This window comes from Seriola lalandi, unplaced genomic scaffold (assembly GCF_002814215.2).
Source record: "Seriola lalandi dorsalis isolate HSWRI2012SDOR001 ecotype SW California unplaced genomic scaffold, Sedor1 jcf7180002054376, whole genome shotgun sequence".
Lineage (NCBI taxonomy): Eukaryota > Metazoa > Chordata > Actinopteri > Carangiformes > Carangidae > Seriola > Seriola lalandi.
The window spans coordinates 432,961-455,421 of NW_019524929.1; the positions used below are offsets into that span (position 1 = coordinate 432,961).

The 22,461-nt window shown below is 41.0% G+C and overlaps 2 protein-coding genes across 3 annotated transcripts; one reads left to right on the top strand and one right to left on the bottom strand.

The window, feature by feature from the left end:
- The first annotated feature begins 4,375 nt into the window (after positions 1-4,375).
- tuft1a (tuftelin 1a) lies at positions 4,376-15,516 on the top strand. The gene is made up of 12 exons (XM_023408925.2): positions 4,376-4,574; positions 10,144-10,221; positions 11,345-11,446; positions 11,559-11,645; positions 11,916-11,966; positions 12,116-12,202; positions 12,996-13,106; positions 13,221-13,444; positions 13,546-13,651; positions 13,739-13,822; positions 14,063-14,157; positions 14,343-15,516. Exons 1-12 carry the CDS (start codon positions 4,515-4,517, stop codon positions 14,413-14,415), a joined length of 1,158 nt encoding a protein of 385 aa, XP_023264693.1. The 5' UTR covers positions 4,376-4,514; the 3' UTR covers positions 14,416-15,516.
- Positions 15,517-19,078: 3,562 nt separating this feature from the next.
- On the bottom strand, positions 19,079-22,365 carry ltap1 (lipid transport auxiliary protein 1). Of its 2 annotated transcripts, none has more exons than XM_023408886.2 (7): positions 22,122-22,365; positions 21,372-21,441; positions 21,174-21,282; positions 21,008-21,061; positions 20,746-20,912; positions 20,146-20,204; positions 19,079-20,021 (listed from the first exon to the last, which is right to left on the bottom strand). In XM_023408886.2, exons 2-7 carry the CDS (start codon positions 21,432-21,434, stop codon positions 19,802-19,804), a joined length of 672 nt encoding a protein of 223 aa, XP_023264654.1. In that variant the 5' UTR covers positions 21,435-21,441; positions 22,122-22,365; the 3' UTR covers positions 19,079-19,801. The 2 variants fall into 2 exon arrangements, with proteins under 2 accessions (XP_023264654.1, XP_023264653.1); XM_023408885.2 differs by having other exon boundaries at positions 21,372-21,473.
- Positions 22,366-22,461: the final 96 nt, after the last annotated feature.

Consider the following 22,461-nt stretch of genomic DNA (forward strand, 5'->3'; position numbering starts at 1 on the left):
TTTTCATGTATATATTTTATCATCTACTGTTATTTTTATTGTCTCATTTCATTGTCCTTCTATTCACCCTTGTTTTACTGTATTATTTAATTTTTTATTCTTATTGTAAAGCACGTTGAGATTATTATTAATAAATCTGGATTTTGATTGTATCTGTGGGGCAGAAATCAGTAGAAAAAGTTTATGAGTTTATGTAAGGTCAGCATACCTGTTTATGGACACATTCACAAGATGTTCACACACGCCTGGTTGAATAATCCAGGCCTCTACTTTGTACATACAACAATGAAGTCAGAAACAGTTTAGCATTGTAAGAGAGGAAGAAAAACACAAAGCCACACCTGTTTACTGAAGCTGTAACTGTGTGATCAGGATTATGCCGTGCGATGCAGGCAGGCAACGAGAGGCCGTGTAGTTGGTACAGCGGGCAGTGATAGATGGCGTGCTGCTGCTCGGAGCACCACAGGGTGAGGTATGTCAAGAATGTCCACTGAGATCTGTGTAGTAAAAAAAAAAAAACTTGTTTCAAGGGAATTTCTACAGAACTACAAGATGCTTATGAAACAAAATCTGATATCAGAAGATAATCCCATTTATAACACTGACAAATGTTGATCCAACTCATCCCTTAATCTCAACAAAATCTCTTTACAGTATTAATAATCCAGGCCGTTCTGTGTCATGCCTAAACATTTTTATGACTTCTGGCATTTATTTTTCCTATATCTAGAATAAGGATGAAAGCCAGCACCCCCCTGCAGGGACACTTCACCAACTCCTTTGGTTATTTATGTGTTTGCATCCTATTTGGCACCTTGGCACTCATAGCAACACTGTGTTTGACTATCTCAGAGACCACATTTGCGTCTGTGCCTCAGAACTGAACAGGTCTCTTGCTGATTTTGACGAACATACTTTACCTCCCACAGTTCTATTGTGTGATTGATCTACAAAAGACCTGAAAAAAACCTCCTTTCCTCTCCTGGTTGCCGGGAATTGAATTTTTAAAATCTTAACTTGGAACATATTTTGAAATAATTTTGTTAGCACAAAGTCACACCTTCAATGTTTGTTGTAGAACAAGATGTAATAGTATCCGTAATACTACGCCTCCCACATAGTTTACCCAAACCTGTACAGTACCAACTCGGTGTGAACAGTACCTGTTTTGCCAGACTGTATAATGTGAGGCAACATATTTTCCATGGGTGGGATTGGGTTTCCATACAACTCCAGCTTTCCAGGCACAACTTTAAACCCTGAGAGCTGATTTGCCAGTCGCTGGGTGTGTTGTGTTTTGAAATGATGTGTTTGCTGTTACATAAAGTTGCTGTTGTCCTGAAAGTATGCAGCTCCACCGCAGGTGTAAAAATATTCTCATGTGCCTCCAGGTGTTTCACATGTGGAAATACAAGTCTCATAGGCCAGAAGGCAATACTTTAGATATGATGACAAATCTCGTTTGATTTAGTTCTGCATTCATTCACCAAATAGAAAGATAAGGAGCATAGCAAAGACGGTCATTGTAATATGTCATTGCTATAACTGACATATCCTCCTACACATCCTTGTTTTAAACAGCACATGATTAATACTGAAGTCATGATACCACAAAGAAATGGTTCAAATTCTTTGGATTTTTCATATCCTATTTATTAAACTAGGTGTTTATATTATTTTTGTGCAAAATTTACTTCAAAGGAGCAGTTCTTACACAGCTGTCAACAACTGCTCCTAAACTCAACTGACTAAACTCTATGTAAAATAAGTCCCTGAAAAATGTTGTGTTTTGATAAAATTAGTACCAAATTACATTATTTTTTTCCTGGAAACTTTCCTGGATAATTACAGACCTGTGAAATCAAGTGTTCCAGTTTTCTGTCTGTTCTATGATGTTCTGGTGTAATACTAAATCATGTTGGACTTATATACTACAGAATGTGAAATCTCCCTCCAAGCTGCTGCAACCTCTAAAGAAAACAATCCAAGGACAGGGCCTCAGTGACAGGTAGGGCTGTGACGATAATAAGGGAGTGGAAATGATGGAAAAATGACCATTGGCCATTAAACTTGAATATGTGACTACAGTTATAGTGTCATCATTGTTTTTCAGAAAGTGTTGTCATTGCATCACAGCACACTGACTCTGTGTCACAGTACTGCACTTTTAACCCTTGACCATTTGTTCCCACAAAAGCAATACGTGACCTTTGTCTGTCTTTTCCTGTTTATGGGTCAGTTTAATGTGCTTTTGTTCACGTCATCTAATTGGATCACCAACCTCTCAGTGGTCCTCCTCAGACAACAATTTTTAAAAATCTTTTTAATTTCTTAATTTCGACTTTTAACTGCCAAGACAGTGTTGTTCGTGATCTTCTGGTAAATGATTGAAATTTCCATCTTTACAGTTTTTTTTCCTCTCTAATGGTTCTTCCTCTTGTGGTATTCTACAAATCATTGCTGACTTGTTTTTCATATTCACTTCCATATGGACACTTTTACAGATTCTTGTGGTTCTGAAAACCAGTGACGATCACCCTGTGGATGTCTTCTTTGGATTTCCTCGCGAAGACCATGAAAGTCACATCGGAAGAGGCAGAGTGGGAGTGATCGTGAGCGGCGGGACTGTGACTCACTCCATAGTCTCAGACGTGGACGTATGTAAACATGCGGACCTCTCATAACAGTCTGATCTCTGGATCAGTCTGTCTGAGTGTGTGTGAGGTAAACACATAATTATGGTTCATATTATGGATTAGTACGTGGGACACATGATGACACACTGCGCACTGTGATAAGGTTTAGGTGTGTTTGTTAGTGTTCGGTGCTTGTGGGAGAGCTTCATTCCAAATAATAAGTCAACCATTCAAAAAATAACACCCACTGATATAAGGTAAGAACATCCATGGTGATGAAGTCATTGCGGTAAAGAGTGATCTGAAAACATTTACTTGACATTCACGACTTTCATTCACATCTGATGAATGTAAGATGGCAACAGTTGTTCTTCCTGTGTCCGTGTTTGTTTCTGTGTGGGCTTGTATTTTTCAAATTCACTTAGCATCATCCCTTGTGTGCCTCCGTGAGCTGTTGTTTGCTCCTCAACAGCCATTAATGCCATTAAAGTCTTTATCCAGTTAGAGGTCTGTGCCGGCCTGGATCAGCTGCTGCTTGTATCAGCCAAATGCCAGCAGAGGAATGCTCACTCTTTCACTGGTCACATGGTCATTTTGTTCCTTTTGTGTGTCGTATAACCTCTGTGAACCCTGTGACCTCTGTTGTTCATAATGATGTGAGGAAAATTCTAAATAAACTATCCACACGTTTTTCACTGCAGTTAATCATTTTCTGAGCACATGACAAAGTTTTAAAAGTAGTAAGTAAGCTTTAAAGTATTTTAATGAATTTTTTCCCCTTATTTAACAACTGGTCTCCCTTCATTTTCATATGGTATATAAAATCAACTTGCACAAATTTATAATTTTTCAAATAATTAAAAAAAAATAAACTTGACTCTGTGAGCAAGTCTGCATTTTTTTCCCTTATCAAAGTTACTTTGTTCATTTGTGGTGACATATCTGTAGTACAGACTGAACTGAAAGGTCTGTGCTGTATTAACCACAACACAATAAGGCAACTTTGACAAAAAAAAAACCAAGAGTAGCATGATGTTTGGTCATGTGGTGGATTACTTAGTGTTTGCAAACTAATTTGGATACTGTATGGAAAATAATGAAGACCAACACACACTAGCAACTTCAGAAAACATATGCAAAAACAACAGCAATGTAGCCTATGTGTGATTGGTTAATAAAATGCAAAATAAATAAACAGAAATTATTAAATTTGTAATTATATATCATGAGAAACCCATATTAAAAAATAACTTATATCTATGAAAACACTTAAATCATTGACTTTAATACCTCGCTTTCCATTGCCTTGTAATCCTAAGAGACACTTCTTAAACAGGCTCAGTCAGAGGTTTAACGTTTTTCAATTAATAATTTATTGGTAAACTGAGTAGTGCAGATCACTGGGCAACATTTAGCTGCAGTTAACCCTTAATAATCCAGCTAGGGATGACCAGATTCACTTATTCGACATCTCATATTCACCTCCTGAGCATTTTTCTACCTGACATATCGCACACCACTATCATGTGATACCCGTCATGTGTAGTTTCCTGGAGGTTGTTATTCCCGCCGTGAGGAACAGGTACCTCCAGCAGCGGCTCCTGCTGACCCTCCCCTCACAGCTATTCCCTATTTCCCCAGTTCCCTATTTGGCTGTTTCGGTCTCTGTGGGCGGGTCGCTGGGTTTTTTTTTGTCGTCCACTCCCACGGTGACGTTACGAGAGAAGTGACGGAGACGGATAACAGCAGCAGCTACTGTGGACGGTGAGCAGACAGACGCCGGGAACTTCTAACGGAGGAAGCGTGACATAGTTCGCTTTTATTTATTTATTTATTCATTTGTTTGTTTGCGAAGTATTTATTATATTCACATCAAAGATGAACGGAATGACGAGAAGTCTGTGCACAGTTGAGGACATCAGGAATCAAGACTATGGGGTAAGTTACATTTTTGTCAAACTTCTTACCTTTGTTTAGTGATGTTGGCAAAAGCTGCTTTACGTGTATTTCTGTGTAAAAAAATAAGCTCATTATGAATCTTGTTATCAACCAGAAGAGGTAAAAACATATTCTTCAGTCTTAAGTTTTGCCCGCTCTGGATCTGTTGGTCATTTTTCAGTTGAACTTATTTTCAGTTTCAATTTTCAGACTTTGGGGATTTTTTCATATTTCTTCACATTGTTGCTCAGTATTGTGGACTGGATTTAAAGACTGTGTGATGTTGTGATTCTGTCACAGATCTTAAGGCTTGGTTTCTTCATCTGCTCTTTAAGTGGTGTATTTACTGTTAAGTCTCTGGCCTTGTAGTAATTAAAGTATTAACACCCCCACCACCCAAAGTCCCAACACACACATAAAGACAGCAGCTCAGAATTAGTCCCAATAACATCTGTGCCTGTCACAGGCGCCTTCTGCCCACATCATTTACAGGCTTACAGTTGCAGTTGTGACAGACAGTTACAGGACCTGTAAAAGCTTTGCCTGTGCAGTATGTGCACCACCTGTGCATGTAAAGTTTTGTGAAACAGGATTAAACAGTACACTTGCTCCGTTTGCAGCATGTGCTTTGCTGCTGGATACTGATAAATGATTGCTTAGCAACTCAGCTGCCCATGTCACGTACAACAGGGGTTTCATCCCCTGTCAGTGGCAGTAATGGCTTAATCATTGACCTCACCTGAAAAAGCAAACTCTTAACCTGCGCTGTGGTTTATGAGTTTGCAGAGCAACATGACACTTTCCCCTTATCAGGAGTCTCCTGCTGAGCTCAGTACCTGCCAGCAGCAAACCAATCCACTGAGCTCATATCAGATAATGTTATTTAATGAAGGCTTCCACAGGGAACACTTCCAACCACAATTATGTTAAATCAAATCTGAGCAGATTATACAGTTTTCTCAATGGTCTAGACTTAAATATCATTTTCTGTTGTGTAACTGACAGAAAGGTCGGAGGGTACAAAGGGCACACCTCTAATGAACTGATTAATTGTGTTGAGAAATGTGTCGTGAAGCAATATAAGAAATTCCATATTGGCTCAGTTTCTCTTTAATCTATCATACATGACATTTTAGCATGTGACTGATAGTACATTTGCATCATCATCAGACAGAACACAAATTCACCTTTATCAAAGTCGAATCCTGTAGTCAAATAGTCACCCACCTACAGTATTTACATATCTGTTAAGGTTATTCAGGTTATCTAAATAAAGCAGACAAAGTGTTTCACCTTTATACTGTATGTAACATACCATAATGACTGTGCAGGACTGAAAGGTTATTCATAAAAACAACGCCCTTACCGTTTATCAGCTCTATAAGGATACATGTGGAGACGAGCTGAGCCTGATGTAGCAGAGAGGCCTTCAGTGCTTGTTTTGTTGTTCTGTTGATAAGTGCGTTTACTGGATTTCATGAAATAAAACAGGAGGAACAACCAGTACTGGCTCTGAAACAACATGTGCTATTATTCCTGTAGCTATTGTTGTAGCTATCATTGTAAATGTTTTGAAAACCTGTGGCACAGTTTCTCCTCCCTAAAAACCCAGAGCAGTGACAAGATTTTTTTTTCTGCACTTTTTTAAATAATGCCACAATTATCCCTCCAGACGTTTAGTTTCCCTGCATTGAGGGACTCAGCACATTCCCTCTGTCTTTCCTCATCCGCATCATAGTCTCAGTCAGGCGCGTGTGACATCACTGGCTGGGAATCAGCCAGACATGACATATATATCCATCTATGTAGAGGAGCGACTGGCGCATGCTTCAGCACCTGGTTCACACTCCACAGAGAGCAGGGGGGAAAAAAAGCAGTAAAATGGTTGTAGGAATTCAAACTGTGGAGGCAGCTCTCACTTTATGAGATATATATATTCACGTTCTCACACGATGGCAATAGACACGCAAACCAGCCAACACTTCACTTCACACCTCAGCTCGTCTCGTCCCGTTAAAACTTACACAACCTTTAACCCTTTAGTTTATGCAGACTGTTGACTGAGTGGAGGTCAGACAATAAGACCCTTCACTAACCTGGGAAATAAAAAATCTGCAAATGCTAAAGGATTTAATCCCAAAAGAGAGCATAATTAAAACTAGGGCTGCATCTAACAATTATTTTTATCAGTTCATTTGCTAATTATTTTCTCTATCAACTGATTGATATTAGTCTATAATGTTAAAAAATGCCTGTCACAATTTCCCTGAACCCAAGGGAACATTTTACCATTTCTTGTTTTGTCTAAACAACAGTGCATTTAAAGTTTATGGTCATATGTGACAAAGAAAACAGCAAATCCTCACATTTGAGAAACTGGAACCTACGAATGTTTTGCATTGCTGCTTGAAAAAATAAATAAATCGGCTAAAAGATTATAAAAAAAATGTAGTTTTCTCTTGATTGATTGATCCACTGCAGCTTTCTTAAACCTGCTAAGGTTGGGTATTGAACATCAGTGGCCCAATTGTGTCCATAGAATAAAGTTACATTAGTTGCCAGGTGTTGAAGGTTGGCGCTGAATGTTCAGATTCTTGTTTCTTTGCTCAAATATTTCCTCATACAAGTGACAACTCCGAAGTTTAATTTGGGCATAGTTCCTGTTCTGCTGCTTCTGTTGAAGACTTTAAACATGGATGTATTTAGGAGTTTGGCAGGTCAGGTCAAATGTTTATTTTCCTTATTCCTGATATAAGTAAGGCAAAGAAACTTGTTGGGTATTGTAAGGGTGCTGTTATCGAAAGAATTTGAAACGATACCTTCAGCCTTAGCGCCTGCGTTGCCGCCTCACAGGCCGAGGTCCATAACGCAGTTGGACAAAAGATAAAAGCGACATCTGTGCAGCAGGTAGTTGGGAAAGCAGTGCATGAGAGGGACGGAGTGATTTAATGGATGGTGAAGTGCACACACACACACTCTCTTGAGGAATCTTTTTGTGGAATGCAGGCACTACACAAGGAGGCACAGGAGGATTTTTTTTTATTTGACTATTTATGGCCATGTTACTTGCCGCTGCTGCTGCTACCTGAAATCTGAGAAATCAAGTAGCATAGCTCTTAGGGACTTTTTTTCTCTTGTTCCGGATTCAGCAGCTCTGGTTGTTTATCAGTGGCATTCTCGCCCCTAAGATAATTTAACGCAGATGATTTACAGGCATCCTGATGCCAAAGTCCAAAACAAAAGCGTCTTCATACCCTTTAAGCCTCTCAGCTGGGCCGTACCCCGTGATCTTTTGTGCCCATTGTCGGTGCACCTAGCAGTGTGGACGCAGTGTGTCTGTGTGTGTGTGTGTGTGTGTGTGTGTGTGTGTGTGTGTGTGTGTGTGTGTGCTTAGTTTCAGGTTTCTGCCCAGTTATAAAGGTAGTGTGTACTTTGAGTAACTGTGTGCATGTGTGTGTGTGTGTTTCCCGCGTGTGAGTGGTGGTGTACGAGTGCGTGCATGCGTCCCTGTCCATGAGCACATCCAACTGCTCCCTTTGTGCTTGTTCCCAGCAAGTCTAGTATTACAGGTTGGCTTTGAAGGTGGTATTTGTGTGTGTGTGTGAATATAAAAGAGAAAACAGACAGGGAGACTAGCGTGTAAATAGTTGATGCCTGAGCAAGGATTAGCCAGTGTCTTTGTCTGACTACGAAGGGCCAGAGAAGTTGTATAATGATGGATTCCTTCTTAACAAACCTCCAACTGTTCCCCTTTTCTCTCCCCCTCCTCTCTCTTCTTCCCCTAATCGCTGTGCCCTGTTAGAGCTTTCAGGTGTCTGTAATCTGAGAGGAAAGCATGTTGAGCAAGAGGGGAATTTTTTTTTGCTTTTGTTTCTCTGACTTCTTTGTCATAGTTGGACCCCCACCCCAAATATTAAGCTATTTCCTGTCCCTTTAACATTGTTCATACTGCATGGTCACTTTTTTTTCTTATCTCTCCTGTGTGTTTCAGTCCCGTCTGTTCCTTCTCTGCTCTCTCTTCCATTACTGTACTTCCTGAATAGATAACCAGCCAATCATATAGGCCTTTTGATGTCTATAAAACTCATAGTTTTTCCTTTATAATGTCCTTGTCATGGTATTACACAACACAACCCAGTTCATTTCCCCTGTCTGGCTAACAGCAAGGCCAGGGCAGTCAGATACCAGCTTTTTTTTTTTTAAAACAATTGAGTTTAAAAGTTAATTATTGATTTTGGGAATTAGCAGTTGACAAAACATTCTCACTTAGACTGTCAAAGAGATTGTTTTGGTGTCTCACCTCAACGTCCATTTAGTAGGTGTTCTGGAGCTTTTGTTCATATTGTTGTTTTTATGTTGTTTTTAAATATAAAAATGTATTAGTAATTCCACAACAGCTACGAAATGGACTTTGAAGTGAAATGCCAAAACATTTCTAAACATGAGATGCAAGATAACAGGAAGTACCTGTGGCTATTTACCCAAAGAAAACAAGGAAATAATGTGTAACTGTACGAAAGGCTTGATAGGGACAAACAAATGATGACACATGCGCACTCACTCAATCACACACCTTGTAAGTCAAATTCCACGCATTACTCTGTTATCTTCTACCAGACTTGTTGCTTATTAACAAATTAAGCAATATAATTTATCACCAATTAATCTGATAGTGTGTGTTTGCACGCACACACTCTTCTGTAATTGGTTGTGTGCGTGCATTTGTTTGGGTTCACAGTATTTAACCACAGCAGAACATTGCAGGCATTTGCTTTTTGCCTGTTTCGTGTCTGAGAGATGACATTAACTAAACACCATGAGGACTCAGTGAATACACGGGAAAATAAACAGAACAATTTGTGTTGGCTGGAATGAGTTATATAATTCTTTTGACCTCCTCCCTCATATCCGCATGCTTATCCTTGCGCACACACTCACTGGTTATCACTTAAAAGGGGCTTCCCTGCGGTTGGAGACACACACCCAGTCACATCTCGCTCAAGACTTTTCCTGTTAAAGTGGCCAAAAGAAAAAAGTTTGCAGGTTTGTGTGCGTTGCTCTCGCTCTCCGCTTTTCGCCGAGTCTTGCATCTGTGTATTGTTCTGTCTCCGACTCACCCCTCCTTCTTATATTGTGAGCACGCCAGATAGTTTATGGCTACTGTGAGGTTTTGTTGCCATGGAAATGTTCAGTCTTTCTTGATATTACATTTTCTGCCCACTTTCCCAGAAATCCGGCCTCCGCTTGCAATTGGCTGCGAGCGTCTGGAGGGTTTCCGCCTAAGTCCCAGTGACGTCCATAGCACACAATTTAAATCAAACAATCTGTCTCTGTGCAGCTGTGAAAAACTTTTGCTTTCTCTCTGACGCTTGTACCCCTCTCTCTCACTGGCTGCTGCCCCCTCTCTCCCTCCTTCTCTGTTTCATTCAGTGAGTATGACTCAGTCTCTCCTCCTCTTTTTTTTTTCTTTCCACCCCTCTCCTCCTCAAAATAGTCCCCAATCAGTCTCTCCATCACATAACGGTCTCTTTGTGGATTCTCTTCATCTTCTCTTCGTTGCCCTTTTCAGGAGGGGTGCAGGCGACTGCGACTCACACTGCACGACCAGAGCCAGGCAGTTCGGAGCACAGAGCAGCACAGGGACAAGGTAAGAACTTCCTGCACCTGATAACTTAGGTTAAACCCAGGACTGTAACACCAGAGCAAAGATTAGACCTGGACATGAGAGCAGTAGGAGATTGAGGAGAGATGTATCGGAAAGTTACATAGAATAAGATTTATCAGGGTAGTTTAAATATATGATTTGGATACTTAAGGGTTTGGATTTAAAATAATATGCTATTATATTAAATTGATTAATATTAAATGTTTTATGGATATACTGTGTTGTATGTTTAAAGACAGGCAGGGAAATAATCTTCAGTTTATTTGATGAGAAAAAAAATGTAGCAGTATTTTCATTAGATGTGAAGGTTCTGTCGTTCAAGCCGTATTTGGATCTCAAAGTTCAGACAATTAATCTTGTCATGACAAATCTGCGCAGAGCTACCATACATTCAGACGTCAATCACGCCACATTCCTACGCATAAACTGTACAGAGGCGCCAAAGGCTTGTAAACATGCCATAGCTGCCATCAGCTTTTCATTAGCGTGGTTTCCACAAACTCAAAACATCTCAAGACAACCATTGTTCTACCAGAACCAGCGCCAAGGTTACGTAAAAAAAAAGAAGGGACCACCAGAGCTGTGAAGTTACATAACGTCTCCCCACCATCTTCTGTGTGTCCCTCCCTCACTCTCTCTGCTTATGGGTTTGACCAAGTCTGTTTACCACTCCCATGGAGCACCAGATGTTTATGGGTTAGTCTCCACGGTGATTATGGCTAAATGTTTCTGTCCCCTGATTATAGAGGCTCACTGTCAGTCACACGCAGGAATAATTTGCTGAGGACACGACTGAAAGAAGCAGTTTATTCTGAAAGAATTCAATTTTGCAAGTAATTGGTTTAATTGCATCATTCAGACATTCCCAACAGACATGTCATAAAGCTTGTGGAAAAGATGTACTCCTGGCAGTTCTTCCAAATCCCGTGTTGCAATATTGATCACAAACATGATCCAGCTCCTGTCCAAGAGTGGGCAAAGCACACTGACGTCAATCATGTTCACATTTGCTTAGGAAGTTTGGAAATGTATCACAGTCATCTAACTCATGCTCACACAACACAGCCCACGCCACATTTTTAACTCTCTGCTGTCCGATCTCCAGCCCGTCGGACGAGCGTTTGCACTGGTGCAGCCGTCCAACGACAGAACGGTCCTGACCTCCGAACCGGTCAAATCCACAGAGGAGCAGGTCGAAGTTATCAAGGTGAGTGTGACCGACCAGTTGTTATGCTTTTAAAGATATAAATGGTGAATAATAAGGATTACTTTTTATGGTTATGCCGGTGTTTAGCATCCATGTCTCTCCCCTGTTCCAGGTGTATCTGGAGGCCCGCAGACAAGAGCAGCAGAAACACCAGCAGAGCCTGAAGATGCTGTCAGACGAAGTTTCACAGATACAGGAGGTCAGTCTCTGGATAGTATCTAACTCTGAGTTTCTCAGTAACGTGCAAACACACAGTAATTCTACAGTCTGTTAAGTCCTTGATTATATAAGAATTTGCATGTTTGGATCATGTAAATTTTGCCCTCATGTCCCTGTCTCTTCTGCTCTTATTTTCTCTCTGTTGATGATTAAAGTCTTCTTTTGATCGTTTGGTAGAGCCTGACTTTCTAAAAAAAAAAACCAGTGATAACATCTCAGTAACTCACTATAATATCTGTGTTTCACTCAGGTGAGGTATTGCCTGAAAACACTGAGGGAGCAGATGGCGGCCAAAAGCAAGGTAGGTCTATTTTTGAGCTGCTGTGTGGTGGCGTTACCATTGTTAACCTTACATCCTTCCTGTGTGCTTGATGGCATTTCCTCTCCCTCTCTCATCTCGGTCTTTCACTCTTTCCTTGCTCACTCACTCCTTTTCTCCTTTTTCTCCAGCCGCACACAAACGGGTGGAAAGTCGGTGTTCCCTTCAGAAAGAGCGTCTCACCTGCCCCAAAGGGAGGAGCTAAAGCTGACGGACAGGTGAGCAGATCTCTGACGTGAAACCTCTATTCAAGGTTGTATATACACAATATGTGCGAGTCAGTACGTCGGAGCGATGCACGTATCGAATCTCGCGTATCATAGCCTCAGTCCGGTATGTGTGTTTTTTGTCCTCTAGACAATGTGTGTGTTTTGTGCGATTCCTATAATTCACTCACCTCCCAGAGGCAGAGAGAGGTAGAAAGGAGGTGTAAAGTTAAACAGAGACCCAAGCAGAGATATGATATAAGGTAAAAGAGAGGATTAAAACGACAGCCAGAGAGTGATATGCTTAAAGTGCCCCTGGGGTGTATGAAAATGTGTGAGAGGGCTGTTCCAGCACACACTGTTCCTCTGCCTGCATCTGTTATTGTGTTCAGGCCTTCCTCATTGTTCCCAGCATTCCACAAATGCTTCATCCTTTAATAGTTTTGTTTCTGTCTTTGAGCCGTGCACTTTTAGGAGCCACTACTATTTGCATGTCAGCGATGTTTTGCACAAGCACAATAATACTGACGGCAATGTGTTTAGTGTTTGTTTTGTTTTTGCACCATTTATGGCATTTATCTGTGACTCATGCCGTGGCTTACTGACAGAAGTGTTGCAGAAATAGGAAGGAAAACACGAGTCATAATCCAACTGCTCCAGTGACGCACGCTGGCACACCTGTTTTCTTTATGACAGCCAAACCCACTTTGCCTGAACAAAATAAATGAATATTTACACCATCATAAAAGTGTGTCTGTAGCTATTTATATTTCGTATGGCTAAAAACTTCATTCTTTCTCTGTAGGATGCAGATGATGAGGCCGAGAGAACCAAACTGAGGGAAGTCAGTAAGCGCTTGTATGCACAGCTGCAGGAGGCTGAGAAGAAACACCAAGAGGAGAAGGAGAGGCTGCAGGTAAGATACACAATTATTTTGACATTCAGTATGTATCACTTCAAGTAATGTAAACCGCTTTTCGCTCGTGCCAAAGCCATATTTTAAACAAACTAAATACCCTGTCTCCTCCAGGCTGAAGGCAACAGGCTGAGAGACTGTCTGAGCGACCAGGAGGAGAAGTTGAAGACCACAGAAGAAGCCAGTGAGAGGAAAGACAAGCGCATCGATGAGCTCCAGAGGTTGCTGGGAGGGATGGAGCATGAGAGCGCCACCCTGCGTGAGGCAATCCGCAGCCGTGAGGAGGAGCTCCGCGAGCTGCGCAAGATCAGAGAGGAGGGCCAGAAAGGGGACCAGAGGTCAGCTAACATACATTCACACTCACAAATCAATAATCTTATAAAATAATTGCCAATCAAACTGCATGCTATATAGTAAATGTCTGTGCGGATTGTTTTAGGGCTGAACAGCTGGAGAGGGAGGTGGCTATCCTCAAAGAAAAGATCCACCATCTGGATGACATGCTGAAAAGCCAACAGAGGAAAGTCAGACACATGATTGAACAGGTGTGAGACTCAGTAAAGCAAACACTTTGTCTCCGTGTTCATATTTGTGCAGGATTCGTGTTTGACTGTGTGTTTGCTCGTCTTTAGCTCCAGAACTCTCGCATGGTGATCCAGGAGAGAGACCGCGTGATCAAAGAGCTGGAGGAGAAAGTAGCATTCTTGGAGGCTGAGGTGAGGGCCGCTTATTATCTTGATTCTTATTCCATTCCAGTGGGTTTTGGAAAGAAGGGTCAGGGTTAAGTGGAAGTGTGGTACAGGAGAAAGGAAATAGATCCTACCCTGCCTGATCTCTGCAGATGAAGAGGGATGATGAAAGGAAGGAGATGCAGCCACTGTCTGTTTATTGTCCAAGTTAATTTTGCTCTTACTAGTGTTATGTGAACTGACCTCTGACCACTCCTGTGTGTGCAGAACCGAGAGATGCATGACCAGATGGACTACTTCCTGGGCGGACAAAGGTCAAGTTCCTACCTGTCATCAGAGCGTAACCCCCAGATTGTCTATAGGTAATTCATTTTGCCCATAAATGCCCATAAATTTCCATGTCCTAAGGGTCATAGATGAGTTGCAAACAAGTATGGCATTTGTTTCGATTACTGGGTCAAAAGTAATGATTTTCATGTTGCAAATCTTGATTTCATGCTGTTATCAGTTTACAAACGACTCAGTTTTCTTTCTGCTGTCCCCACAGTAAACCAATCAAGCCGTCCACCTCATCTAACAAGCCACTTCCTTTCATCAAAGTCATCGAGATCAAGTCATGAAGCGACTGTGACACAGTTCTCGAGTGAAGGGCTCAGAACCACCAAACCTTTTCAGACTGAAACCAAACAGCAGCTCTACTACCGCATCTGATCGCATGAGCGTTTGGGATGTCAGAGCTGAGCTTCCTGGACTGCAACTACATCAACACTTCCACTTACCCCAAACACTCCTGAGGGAAACACACACACACACACGCACGCACACACGCACACACACACACACACACGCACACGCACGCACGCACACACACTGGGGTCAGTTGTATATTTATGCATGTGTCATGAATGAGTGTGTGTGTATGTCAGCTTTAATGTAGATGCATTAAGTGTACTGATACACCTGATGTGATGTCAAAGTTTAACATATAATACAGCTCACTGTATGCAAATGTTTCCTCTCCCTGCCCTGTTTTGATCACATTTTTGACCTTTGAGTTTATGGCGTCTGCATTGTTGTATCAAAACACAACTGTTGTGCAAAGGGCAGGATGTCAGCCCTTTTTCCATAGTGGGTAATGACATTATAAAGTCCATGTACAGTAATGTAGCACCAATATACTGTAGCTGGCTAAACTGACAGATCAGTTTCTTCTAAAGGAAAAAAAATCATTAACCTGATGATCTGAATCCTGTGTCAGTTTACTCATTAGTCACTCACACATGACTCTGTTCACTTTACTGCGTGAATGGTGATGATGCTTTTAACATGTAAATATTGATTGTAGCCTATATAAGGTCAACACCTGTGCTGTGATGAAAAGAGCTATTTTTAAATAACAATACGGCACTTAATGAAACTGAGGAAGCAGAAGGAAAAATGAACATGTTCGGCAGCATTGCTGCTTCATAGAAGTGTCGTCATTCTCAATATTTCTTACTAAGCATTTCAGTTCCATTGTGTATACAGTCACCTTGTTTTGTACATAATATTAATGAATGTGATTTGATGTTCTAACTTCTGCCTAACAACTTTCTCCTTTGTATTTATTTATATTAAATAAAAGCCTCTAGACACGTCGTTTGATAGAGGAGATTTTCTATGAAGTACACTGTAATCTATTATCTGTTCTTGTGGTTCTCAGAATAAATTACTGAAATGAATACAGTGATTCATTTACTTCTTACTGGACTCAAACTGGTGGATTACTATGAAGGGAGCGACCTCTGCTGGACACTCAACAAATTACTATAATGTGTTGACTGCATGTTAAAACACTGCACAGCAATTCGACTGTATGTCACTGTTATATTTGGATGTCAAATTGTACAGTAAGCAACACAGAAAATAAAATTACTCAGGCATTTCAAGGCCTCCTTTGAAACCCTGAGCAAATGAAACAGACCCAGCTTTTGGGCAGTCCACGTCTAACATGGCAATAAGTAAGAACCTCTCATTAACAATGCATTAATGTTGTAACTGCCTCACATTGTCAGTTTTGGTTCTGGTTATTTTGTTCTGCTGTTTACCTCCAACCTGCGGTTAGTGGTCACTGGAGGCGGAACTGGCCGCTGCCGCTCCGGTGTTCCGCACGGTAGTTAATTAAAAGGCACACCTTGCCATCCAAACACCGGAGAAGCAGGACAGGTGAGCTCAGCTGTAGCTAAAATGAATAATAACTATTTAAACAGATATGATTTACATGAAGAAGGACAAAGAACAAGTGATCGAAATTCAGCCTCGTTCGGTACAAGCAGCCTATGAGGTATGTTTTTGTCTGAAATTCATTTATACCGTAAAGATGTGTGTGTTATGCTGCATGCAGCCCGTTGTAGCTGTGGGGGGCATCATTTGTATACAGGACATACATACATGCATTTTTTTTTTTCTCTCTTTCTTTAAACCCAGTTCTCACGGGTTGCTGTGGTACAGAAAATAACTATGACCTCGGGCTCCGTGTTTACTACTCGAGGGCGCCAGTCAGCAGCGATCCCTGGAGGAGAGGAGCCACCTACACAGCAGTGCAAGAAGAAGCAGCCCATGGGGAGATTCAGGTGCCTTAGCGTGAGTTCAGCTGCAACTACCAACTTTTACTCTTCTGCACCAGAGACTGAGGCATCTTTGGTCACTGTCGTATGACAAGCTAATGTTGTTTACTCACCTTTTTCTAAAGGAAGTTCATTTGAAATTGATACTGTGTTGATATTGACATTGTGTTTGCTGGTGAGTATGCTGCAAATATAGTGCATTTAAAGGTGAATGGTTATTACTTAATAAGTGTTCAAGACAAGTTTAACTAAGTGTGAATATTTTTGTTTGATTAATTGTCGCTTGTGGTGATATAAGTAAGGAGTTATACCAAAATGGGATAACTACTCAACTAAGCTTAGGCCACACTAAACTTAAGTTGTATTACTGTAAGTGAGGTAATTACTCAGCTGAAGGCAATATTAGATTTAATCTAAACTAAAGTAAACCAAGTGAAAAAGAGTTAGATTTTTTTTGCAGGTAAGCAATGCCTCAGAGAATCTGAATGCTGTTTATGAAGCGTTAAGGAGCATTGACATTCCTGATCATGACACACATCGCAGATTAGAAACCTGTGAAGCAGTGACAAGGACAATCGTCGAGACTGCAAGAGGTTGCATAGCACAATTAAGGGTGAAGGTCAAGAGGATGAAGAACTACGTGGGAAAAGGACGGAGTCTGTAATCAAGATAAGTATCATCTCTCACCGCACCAGGTCCTCCATTCATTCTCGAAGCTACTCAAAAATCAAATCCAGACATTCAAGTCAGTCCTCTTCCAAAAGACAAGACGCTGCTGCTGAAGTTGCCGCCAATGAAGCCACTTTAGAAGTATCGCAAGTGAAGAACGTAATATAGAAGAGTTTCGAAGCCTGGAAGCTGAAGCTGCCTATTTACGAGCCAAACAGGAAGCTGAAAATGAATAGAGATAAAGAGCGCTAGAAGCCAAGCGCAGGCAACTAGAGCGACTGGAGACGATTAAGAAGCTAAAGGCTGACAAGGCACGACGGCAAGTATATGAGCAAAGTGAATGCTCAGAGGAAGAAATAAACGCTCCATCAACGCTCCTCCTCTGAGGGAGAAAGATGAAGCCGAACATGAAAGTAGCTTGTTTCAACACCGCTCCCCACCATAAGCTTTGACACATCCAAAGCAAGATGACAGCACAGCAGCCCTGAACGTATAACATTCAGTGGTGACCCACTCAGATTCAACGACTGGAAAGTTTCTGCCACGTCTCAGATGAAGGTCCTTGAAGAACTCGATGACTGCAACGAGAACCAGAAAATGCTTGCTAAACTTCCAGCTGACACCGAATCACATCCTGACCATGAATTCCACGATTATCTCTCCACCTTCTGGAAAGTATGTCGAGGAAGATCTTTACCTCCGCAAGAGATGGCGTCGAGTTCAGCTCTTAGCCAGCAACTTCTGGACACGATGGAAGGAGTATCTCCTAAATCTCCAGCACGGACAGAAGTTCAAAGGTCAATGATGTGGTTCTTCTGTATGATGTTACACCACGAAATCAATCGTAGTTGGCAAAGGTTATCAAAGTGTACCCAGGAAAGGACGGAAGAGTGAGAAGACTCGAGTTGCTCATCGGTGACTCAACCCTGCATGGATAGGGAAAGTGCATCTCCAAACATCTCCAAACATCTCCAAACCTCACATTGTCAGTTTTGGTTCTGTTTTTTTTCTTCTGCTGTTCACCTCCAACCTGTGGTTAGTGATCCTTCAGGCGGCACTGCCCACTGCCGCTCTGGTGTTCCTCACCGTAGTTAATTAAAAGGCACACCTTGCAATTGAAGCACTGGAGAAGCAGGACAGGTGAGCTGTAGCTAAAGTGAGTAACAACTATATAAAGAGATATGATTTCCATGAAGAAGACCAAAAAAGTGATTGAAATTCAGCCCCCTTTAGTATAAGCAGCATACGAGGTATGTTTTTGTTTGAAATTCATTTATACTGCAAAGATGTGTGTGTGTGTTATGCTACACGCTGCATGCAGCCCGTTGTAGCTGTGGGGACATAAATTATATACAGGACATGCATATATATATATACACACACACACATGCATTTTGTTTATTGTAGGCTTTATTTGTTTGTTTTTTCTCTTTAACCCAGTTCTCACGGGTTGGTGTGGTACAGTAAATAAACCCAGTTTTTAACTATGACCTCGGGCTTCGTGTTTACTACTGGAGGGAGCTATAAATGTTGTATATATGAGCCAAAACTTGTAGCAGTGCAAAACCTTAAACAGACACGTGTTCTTTATCCCATCCACACAGCTCACACCGACACCTCTTGTAGATGAAAACAAAAAAAGGCTTTTATTGATTCAATGTCCCTCATTCACAGTTTAGTTGAAAATAGAAGAGATATATTGAAAAATGCGGCTCTAAAAGTCCACAGGTTAGTCCACAACACAGTTGGAAAAACTGTGCGGCTCCACTCTGCCACACTTTTTTCTTTTCTTTTTTTCTTTTTTTTTTACAGAGGCTTCTAACTGCCACAACTCTGATACGAAGCTCTATACTGCCACAAAGTGTCCTTAAGTGTCTGCAATCTATAGGCTACTAACACACTGAGTATTTATAACAGTGACACATAGACAAATATAATTGCAACACCAAAAGTAGAAACACAGGCAAACATAAAAATGTAAATAATAAAAATAATATTCGACTGCAAATTTAATTTGAATCTCACATAATACTTTATTACTGTTAAATTACATTGCACTGAGAGTAATCATTAAGTTAAGAGAGCACTTAACAGCAAAATTAATCAAATCAAGTATGGCTTCAAATCAAATTGATTTATTCAATGGCTTCTGTAAAAGAAACATTTAAGGCTTAAAACAAAAAGACTTGGATTCACAGTAACATACGAGCAGTAGAGACATACATATATGTAAACAGAAGTGACATTAACAGTGTGTTTTTCTCAGTGTAAAGCAACCATTAACACTAGTCATAACAACAGTAACTATCAGCATGTGTACAAACAGTTGGATAATTTAAACAAGTGTGCATAGGCCTTTACATTGTTCAATAAATACTGATTGTCTGATGCTATTGCATAGCCACATAGCTCTGGTTTTGTTTTGGTCAAATCAACCATACTTACTATAGTCATTTACTATAGTCATTTTTCTACCCAAATATAGCACTCATACATGCAGTAATACAGGATATACGCTTAAGCTACACTTAGGTAAAGAGCACTGTGCCAGTAGTCTGATATGAACTATACTGTAAACAGGCAGTGTGTGTTAGTGTATGAAGGCAGTGTATTTGTCACTTCACCCTAAAACTGTCTGGCGACAGTGATCCTGTCGCCGTCCACAGGCACTTTAATCACTGGCAGCACTACCTTGTTCTTAACCTTTCCTTTGGATGGACGTCATAGATTTTCAGAGCGTGCTGTCCAGAGTGTTGTAGTTGTCTTTGAAGTTCTTCAGCTCCAGGAAGTGTCTGGGCCTCTTGCTGCGCTGCTGCATTGTGGATATGAGGTAGGTGGTTTGGGTGGGGGAGGAGCAGGAGCTCGCAGGATCTGTGGTACTGGTCAGGTCTTTGGCTGCAGACTGGTGGTGCTGGCTCGGAGTGCTGCTGCTACTGCTGTGAGACTTCACACTGAAACAGCAGAGGGAGAAACAGATTGTCCCCAGTGTATAATTAACATTCCACATTGGGATTAGCTTAAAGGGAAAGCTGCAAGAAAGCACTTGGAGCTTGTGTTTGTGTTCTGTTTACTTACACAGAGGCCAGTTCAGTTAGAGCTTCCTGGTATTTTATAAACTCTGCTTCACCAAAAGCCTACAGTCAAAGACAGAAGTAAAAAAAAAAAAAAAAAAAAAAAAAAAAAGCACATCAGTTAAGATATGCTTTACCAAATCCTGAACATAATATTCACACACTACATCTACCCCTCAAAAGGATGACGATGTACATTTGTATGCATTCTCCCATCTGTCAACTGCATCATACACTGCACACCATGTTGGACTGTATAGTAAAAGGCACAATCATCATTCTAATCATAAGGATACCATATAAACATTAAGAGTTGGCCACAACGCAGAGCTATATGCAGATATATGAAATCATGGATGTTAGTGAACTCCATGGAACTATAACAATAACACAAAATATAATTTTTCAATTAACATTCTTTAATAACTATCATATAGATGTATATTGTAAATACTGTATATATGACTCTCAAAATCTTTAATTTTGACACAGGACAGCATAGCACAATATCACATTACTGCCCTAATGTGTTTGCTGAGATGATAAATTACAGTATTGAATTACTGAGTGCCTGTGGTACACAAACACACATAGCAGTACTGACCTCTGCCCCGTGGCGGGCTTTGTTGTACCCATCCAGCACTGTGTCAACAAGGGAGCTCTGGCTGTCTCGGAACATGCAGTGGGAATTTCGTAGCTGCAGAAGCCAGGTCCGAAATCTTTTCCCCGTCACAGCAGTGGACGTCCCACCCAGTTCACGGAAGGGGAGATCTTTTGACAGAAAGTACAAGTGGTACTGTAACAGTGCAGAGGGATTCAAGTGCTCTGATGGCAAAACAAAAGCAAACAGTGACAGGAATGCTTACCAGTGTCTCTAATGGCATCCAGTGCTCTCATCCTGTACAGGTAGTCATAGGAATCTGCAAAACACACACACACACACACACACACACACACACACACTCTTCAGTGCACAGGCATAAAAACAACTCATGGGTAGTTTCAGGACTGGAGTGTGTGTGCTTCTCTAACCAGTCTGTTCTCTCTGCTTTAGCCGGTCATCATCTGGGGACAGCAGGCGAGGCTCAAAGTGGATTTTCTGGACCTGGCACAGTCTGGCTTCGATTTCTTGTCTCAGCTCCTACAGCACAGACACAACACTTCAGTAAATGCACAAGCAAAACCAAGCTATCAAAAATCATAGTTATGACATTGTGGTGTCTGACTTACTTTAGGTGCATTGTGACCTAGGGGAACATGTGGTCCTCTCCGAGACTTCATGGCAAACCGCATGATTTGTCTTTTGACAAAAATGAACAGTAAAACAAATACCTAGAGGACAGTCAAGAAATTGCCCAAGCATTACTAGAGGCTAAAATTATGTTCTTAAGGACATTAGAATGAACATCAAAATCACTGTTTAACATCTTTATAAAGGTTGATTAAGTATTAAGTAACACATAAATCAGTAAAAGGGTAGTAGTTTAAGAGGTTATTTTGGAAACTTGCATTTTATTAACAGAAAATACTGTATAACTAAGTATACATAATGTAGTGTGGAGTACGACTCAACACCACAGTAATTCCTGCATCCATATAAGGAAAAATGACGATTGTGTCTGAACTTCACAATTAACTATTTCTGTTCTGCATCCACTACAGCAAACATTAAATACCTCAATTACTTTTAAGTGACAGCAATAATCAATAATAAGCGATAAGAAATACACGTTGCTGCAGAGCATAAACCAGTAAACCATACGTACATACTTGCTACATACTAAGTTTTACGTGCTAAAATTGAGCCAGAGCAGCTGTAAAATACTGTAAATGGATCAAATCACCCTCTGTTTATCTGATAGTTTGTCTTTTGAGATCTTTAACTCACATTTAGATTGTTGTTATTGTGAGTTTAAACTTAAGCTTCATGTAGCCATCAGACAGGAAGAAAACATTGATGACAAAGTGAAACAGACTCACCAGACTTCCGTAGGCCATTACAAGCACCACATTGATGCTTGAGAGCAGGGAATCATTCCGCATTTTGAAACTGCCTTTTCACTAAACTATCAAACAATGACGCCAGCTACACGACAGCTCAGACTCAGTCCAACAGTTTGTAAAGCACACGGTTACATTTACGTGCTCGTTTTCACAACACATGGAGCTAACGTTAAACGAGAGACAGAACGAAGGGAAGTTAAGTAAAGTGCTTATTGTTGTTACATGTCACTCCCTGGTTTGTTGACTTCCGCGGTAGTCACATGACCGGTACGGACAGGGTGACGTCAGGTCTGACGTTTCTCTGGCTTCTTCTGCC